Source organism: Ceratotherium simum, chromosome 6 (assembly GCF_057802395.1).
Source record: "Ceratotherium simum simum isolate JZ-2026a chromosome 6, ASM5780239v1, whole genome shotgun sequence".
NCBI lineage: Eukaryota > Metazoa > Chordata > Mammalia > Perissodactyla > Rhinocerotidae > Ceratotherium > Ceratotherium simum.
Window position 1 is genome coordinate 3,606,487 of NC_141905.1, and position 7,486 is coordinate 3,613,972.

General features: G+C 45.1%; 1 protein-coding gene across 1 annotated transcript; it reads right to left on the reverse strand.

Annotated features, from left to right (window-relative positions):
• Nucleotides 1-3,727, reverse strand: LRIT2 (leucine rich repeat, Ig-like and transmembrane domains 2). Its single transcript, XM_004432523.2, is given in 3 exon segments — nucleotides 1-794; nucleotides 2,540-3,321; nucleotides 3,618-3,727. Coding segments are annotated over 3 exon segments (1,686 nt in total).
• Between the last annotated feature and the right edge of the window lie 3,759 nt (nucleotides 3,728-7,486).

Genomic DNA, 7,486 nt, shown 5'->3' on the forward strand with positions numbered 1-7,486 from the left:
CTAGAGGCCCACTGTGTTGCCCCCTGGCCCGAGTTGTTCAGCCAATCTCTCCCTCTCATCTTCCTCGTCCCCCTCAGCATCTCTGTGCTCCATGCTGTCCTCACAGACAGCTGTGTGGTCTCTATAGGAGCTGTCCCCACGCTGTGGGGCTGCGCGGGGACACCTGGGGGCTTTCTTGTGATGAGGACAGCAGCACAGGCCCCACTCCCTGCAGCTGCAGGGGGCCTGGGCTGCCCAGACGTAGGTGCCCACAGGCAGTGCCAGCAGCAGCGCACACAGGACCACTGTGACGTGCAGAAGGCGCTCTCGTTTCCCCAGCCCATCACGGTCTCTGCCTGTCACAAAGACCACACACTGGCCCTGCCGTGGGGGCTGGCCCCCCAGGCTGAGGCATGCCTCATATTTTGTGCCAGGGAGGAGGTCATCCATGGCATATGTGTTGATCCCGGGGCCAATGTGGACCACCTCCTTCCTGAGGACTTCCTCCAACGCAATGTGGAGGGTGACCCATTTCTCCACAGGGGTGTCGGCCACCGCAAACCACTCCAGCAGGATCCCATGCACTGTCTGCTTGACGACCTGCAGGTCAACGTAGGCATTGCTTTCCAAGGGGGAGAAAGGAGAATGGGGTGCAGGCAGGGCCTGGGCAGGCAGAACGTGGAAGGAGATGTCAAGGGCGCTACTGCCAGTGGAGTTGGAGGCCACACAGGTGTAATTGCCCCTGTCCACCAGATGGGCAGCGGGTATGACCAGCTCTGACAGAGCAGCATCTTCTGCAGTAGATGAAGTCAACACTGGATGGAGAGACAGCAAAAGAGCTCTGATGGCATTTCTCTGATAGACAGCTGGAGAGTGTCCAGCAAGGCTAGGTTTTTGTTAAAGGGTGGTGGTGACCATTATTAAGCATGGACTTGAGTGCCACATGTTTGCCTCTCAGCAACCCTCTAAGGTAAATACCCAATTTCTACACATAGGAAGTTGAGGATTGAAGCAGTTAAGCAACTTGCCCATAGTGAGGGTTGTTCAGAGGCAGTGATTGATCTGGAAACTCGTTCTTCTGTCTATGAATACCACACTTTTTCAACTTCACTAGCTGCTCACACCAAACTGTCTTAGCCTTGCTGAGCTAACACCGTGGTTTCCAGGAGATCGCTCACAACTGCAAGACTGTGCGATATCGTGAGCTTCAAGAAGTGTGCTCTTCCCTCCTGGATGTGGAGTGGCTCAGAGCCTGAAGCCAAATGCCTGGGTTCTATCTCTTGCTAGGTATATGGTCTTGGAAAAGTTGCTTAGATTCTCTTGGCTTCAATGTCCTCATCAATAAAATGGGATGATAACGGTACTCACTCATAAGTTTGGTAGTAAGTGCTCAGTGAGTGTGAGCAGTTATTATTACTGAGAGAATAGATATAATGTGGTGTCAAAGAGACTGATTACAGAGCATCGCAAAAGACAAGATCGGGATGCATTTCACTGTTCTCAAAGAGGCCACAATAAACTCTACATTTCTCCTTCATTGAGGTATTTAACCTCAAGCCAATAAGATGTGAGCAAAATGATAGGAAAAAGTCAAAATTTCAGTTAATTAGCTATTTTTTAATCATCCAGAGTTTTGTCACCATGTATAACAAATATCAAGATGACTGACTGTATTTCTCAAGTTTTACTCGGATATTTCCAGTTGTCTTCTAGACACCTTCAAGATACCCTGGAGGAGGCCATCCCCGGCTTTGTGACGTGCCCCACCCTGCAGGGTGGCACTAAAGGTGATTCCAGCTGAGGTATGAAAGCAGAGCACAGAGCTCTGGGAAGTGAAGGCAGGTCTGAATCCCAGTTGTGGGGCTCACAGAGGTCACTTCCTCTCCCTGGTCCCAGTGTTATAACTTCAAGCCAATAATGTCTGATCAACACAGCGGTGGGAAGTGTAAAATTAGGTCAATATCTAGAACTTCTCAACCTTGCCTGATGGTAAGAATTAGCTGGGGATGAGGGATGGGGGTGGTGAGGAGAAACACCTGTTAAAATACACACTCTCAGGCCCTCCCCTGGACTCGCTGAATCCAAATCTCCAGGGCAGAGGCCAGAAAATCTTGTTTCAAACAAGCACCCCAGGCGAGTCTGCTCAGGCAAGTTTAGGAAATAAGTAATAGATCATCCCTAGAATTGGTCCTAGTCAGAAATTCTATGATTTAAAAATACACAGTATAGTGTTTTGCATCTAGAAGGCTCTCAAAGAATATATTTGTTCATATACAATTCTACAATATTTGTACAATATGTTGTCAACTCCAATATATATATTTACATATGTGTCTATATATATCCTATAGAGATCTGGATGCAACCATTTAAAATAATGCCAATAGTGGAATACTATCTTGAAAGCTTTCCTATTGTGGTGAATATAAGTCAGGCCTTCCCAATCTTTCCTGTACCCTTCCTTCATGACTGACCCAGTCTAGAGCCTCTCTATTGAAGACAGGGTTGCTACAGACCTCCCCATTCCCCCAGATATGTTGACAGGCTGCATGTGGCTTACCATAAAATTCCCTCCACATGCTCAGGGGATAAGTCTATGCAATGGTTGGTGAGGCATTGGCCCGTGACAGGCATTGCAAGGTCACATTCTGTCCCTCCCAGATGGTGACATTGGCACTGGGGGTTGAGATCTGTGGCTTCATGCGGTCACAAAGTTCAGTTTCATGAAAAAGCTGCCCTGTCTTGGAGAGAGGGCCACAGCACATCAGGTAGGGATTCACCAGGATGACTGGGAGGCTAACGGACTTTACAAACTGGACAAGTTCCCTTAGGCGACAGTCACATAGCCAGGGGTTGTTGTGCCGCGCCAGCCCCGTGCTGGAGAGAATCTTGGCTCCACAGCCAGGCTGCTGGTGTTTCTGGTAGGCCGGCCAGTTCAAGAAGACATTCTTGGATACAACTGTAAGCCTATTGGAAGATAGGTCAAGGTAGGTCAGGTTGATCAAGAACTGAAGAGCCAGCTCAGGGAGTACTTCAATCCTGTCGTGTTTGAGATCCGAGGCGCTCAGAGGCGGAGTGGTGTGGAACGCTGTCCATGGTACTGAACAGAGTTTGCTCCCCTCCAGTCTCAGCTCTTTCAGTTCTGACAGGTGCTGCAGGGCTCCTAGGTGGATCACAGTGACACTGTTAAAATTGAGCCAAAGGTATTCCAAGCTGCTCATGTTGATGAAAGACCCTCGGGACAGTTCAAATAAGGGTGAATTTTCAATTCTCACTTGCTTGAACTCGTCAGGAAGCTTCCCTGGGATCTCTCCCAAAGAGATGGACATGCACTGTAGAGTCCTGCACAAGAAACTAGAAAGCCTTAAGAAGAACATCAGGGAACTGGGAAGTGGGATCAGGCTTATCTTGGCATTAGATGTATGAATTAGAAGAAAAATATATTATTCATTCGAAATAAACAAGTTAGACCCGTTTTGGTAAAAGTGCACAGTTCACCAAAGTTCAGCACCAACTAGAATGAGTCTCACAGAGATTTGGCTGATTTCCTGCCAAATCTAAGCTTCCTCCCACACCACATCATGCCCAAAGAAAGCCCATCCCCTACAACGTTCTGGCATCTTGCTAGCACAGCGCACCTTCCCAAACTCTCTTCGGGGCAGGTTTATCCTGGCAGACAGGATGGCTGAGCTTCATGTGAATCCAGAAAGATCAGAACTACTAGGAAATAGTGAGAAACTGAAGCCATATTGTTCTGTAAGAAAATTACCTTGCAAGTTTTCAATAAGTATAGTCCAAGCTTCCAAGTGGCAAATCCTATTATTGGTAATCCATGGTGATGTAGGTCAGCACAGCACTGGCAAAGCCCCTGGGCACTCTGAGGTCTGCTATGGCCCAGATCATAAGCTCAGTAAAAAAAACATGAAAATGGAGCTATGTCTCTTAACTAAGGTCAGAAAATTCACCCTTTGTCTGGTTCTTGAGTCTGGAATGCAAACTCTAAGCCAGATGTCCCATTCAGATACTGAATTCAGATAGTGCCAGATACTGTCTTCCCTTAGCCTCTTAGCAAGTAATGCCATTCTGAGCACCATGGTTCAGGTGATTTGACCAGATCACCTAACATTTCATCAATCACAATTGGCTCCTGAAACCTAGAATTTTCAACCATTCCCTAAAAGTGAGTGCAGATGGTGGGTAACAAAGTAGTTCTGTGACCACTCCTAGAAATGGTTCTCTCCTCAACACCTGTGTGGCAGATTCACGCCTCTACTGCATTAAGACAGCTGCATCTGCTGCTAGAACGACCAGAGTCAGAGAAGCATCACAGTGCAGGGGTTAAACCACAAGACTGTGCTTTCTGATTAAACCAAAGCGTGTTTCTTATCACGGATCTCACAACTTTTCCTGAATGCTGTGTATTTCACACGATAAAAATGAAAGGCTTACATTTTAAAGTAAGATATATGTGATTTTAGATACTTGCTCTGCCACTCTTCATTCATTCAACCAATATTTATTGGTCATCTGCCCTAAACCACACACTTGTTAGGTGCAAGGAACACAGTGGTAAGCAAGACTGTTATAGACCCTGTCCCATCAGGGTCTTCTTTCTAGCTTATGCTTCCTAGTCTTGAGATCTTTGGAAACTCATTTAACTTCTATGAGCCTCAGTTTCTCCTCTGCAAAGCAAGTATATTAATAAATACTTCATAGTATTTCCAGGAAATTTTGAGATTGTGTAAAATAATTAATTTAACATACAGTAGGTGCCCAATCAATTTTAATTCACCTCTCACACCAACAGACTCTTGAAGAGCAGCAAAGTCCGCTTCCCCATTACTTGCAGTACTTCCTGATGAATATTGAAATTCCATGGGTTCCCCCAAGACCGATGATATACATTATACCCTAGAAAAGGCCTCAGGGAAGAAAATCCGCTTAGTAGCTAACCAGTGAGGGGGGAAATGGGTCACCAACTAAGCTGATTATACTCCAGCTTTTCATCCAAGCCAGATATATTTTCTAGAGTTTCCAGACAGTGTAACTCTACAATCTGGCTAGATCTCTGGAGTTTATATCAAGGTGAAAATCAAAACAAGGAGAGAGCTATGGACACAAAGCTTGTGGTAGACGTGGAGATGTGCTGCCTAGATCCCCTTCAAGGAATGAGTTGATTCTCAGCTGCAAGGAGTGCTTGCATGAGGTCATGCCCTTCCCAAGGCAGCCCACATGCAGTGACTGAGGGTAGTGAGGGCACAAGGGCCCGGCGAGTTAGGCCTGATGGGGGATGACTCTGATGGGTGATTCTCGTTTCAGAGGCCCCTACCAGGCTGGCCAAGATTTTGTCATGCGTGCTTCATGGAAAAATGTGATTTAATCCATGGGCATCACAAACCCACTAGGGAATTCTTTTCTTACTCCAAAACACAAAGGCCTAAAGAGCCCTCATCCCCCACAATTTCTTCTCTGTTCATCCCATGCTAGCCTCTTCAAATGTATCCAGCTCAACTCCACCTTCCAGTAGTTTGCTGAAAGCTTGAGAAGAACACCCACTGGCATGTCATCTTTGGAATCATCCAGGCCACTTCTGCCCTGCCCCTTCTCCTCTCCTGGCTGCCTCATCTTCTGGTTTCCTCATTGGGCATATGAAGTAGCTATGTTGTCAGTTAAGGCAGAAGACTAGGATAATTAAAGTTAGCTTGGATCATGTCATTTATATTAAATAACTAGTGGTTAAGTGGTGTTCCTAAACTCAAGAGATTTAACAACAAAGAGAAGTGAACAGAGAATATTACATCCCTGCCTACAGGATGCTTTTAGGAACTTGGCTCTTAGAGTTATTGGTAGAGACAGAGTCATGGGAGAGGAGTTACTCTGTGTTTATGAAATAATTAGATGTAAATGGCTTCTGGGTGGCATTTGACCCTCCTTGTCTTAATAAAATCTTAATAAGAGATTTTCTTATCTATTCAATAGGAAAATGCCACACCAATATTAGCAGAACTTTGAGATAGCTCAGACAGAGAACCAGGTGACCTACCAAGAAGCAGACATGCTGTCCTTCCTCTTTCTCAAACTGGTGCTCTTCCCTCATTCCTCCATCTGCTGTCAACCACGTCTGAGATGGTCCCTTTGGCTACCCATGCTCTGTGGCATGCCTCTGATAGACACACAGAAGGCTACATTCCCAAGCCTCTTTGAAATAGGTGAGCTATGTGACAAATATTCTGGCTAATGAAATGTTAGAGGAAATAAGGTTTTAAAAGCCCCTATATGATTCTCCACTTTCTCTTTTCCCTTGTTGCAGCAACTGTCGACATTCAAGGTGGTGGAGTCTTCATCAGCCTGGATCCCTGAGTGAATAAGTGGAACAGAGCCGTCCCTCCATCCACATTTCCCAGTCACTCGAGTAGACTCTGGGAGAGCAGCACTAAATTTTTCTATGTTAAGCCACTGAAATTTTGGAGTTGTTGGCACAGCACAAGCCTAACCTATCATGACTACAATGCCCTTGCAATCAAATAAAATACGCTCAAGTACTTGTAAGTTGATTTTTGTCTCTACTGGATTATATGATAGTTAAAACAAAAATTTTGAGCTCTAGTCCACTAAGCACACTGCTCACTGAGTCTCCTTGATTGATAGCCTAGTTTTAATATCCCACATCCATTTCCCAGGATAGAATTCCTGTTATTTGCCTTTTTGTAGCCTGCAACTTAGACATGCAACTACAGATAAGTGACATCAGACATACCCTCTTCCTAGGTCAAAAGAAATATGACCACGTTGCAGTCAGAAAAAGACATGATGGAGATGCCATGATTTCAACCAACCTCCAAACAAGGCTGCCAAGGGCAGCATGCTGTGGGATTATCATAGTACAGGCTGGTCTTCAGCAGGGAGAGGCAAGAAATTCTTTTTCCAGGACTCTCAGAAGACATTAGGTTTTCAGTTAGTGACTCATACTAACCAGACTCATATACCAAAAGACTAACATATAAACTACACATCATTTTATTTTTTACAATGAGAATTTGTTTTTTCCAGTGCCTTGAAAATTGATGAGCACAATCCAGGATGATTCTTCTCTACAAGGGCAAATCAGAGAAGATAGAACATACAAAGGAAGGCTGATAGATGGGTATTGGGAGACTGACCATTTGGGGGCCATTCCATCCAGACCACCAAGGTAGGTCTTAATGAATCATGGGAAAGTTTGAATCTCCTCTCTCTCTCACTCTCTCTCTTTTACACACACACTCACACACACACACACAATATTGGATAAATACTAACAAATTCTTGCTTTCAAGTTCCTGAATTTTCTTCAAAGTTCAATAAAACTGACTGTTAGTTGTCTTTGGGCCAATAATTGTTCAATCTTCATTGGCTCAGTCAATCATTTAGAGAAAGCCTCTTTCTCATTTCAACAGATGGTTGCTTTCATCCATTGCCCTTATATTTGTTCTAATTTTAGGAATGCCTGTCAATCTCTATATCAAAC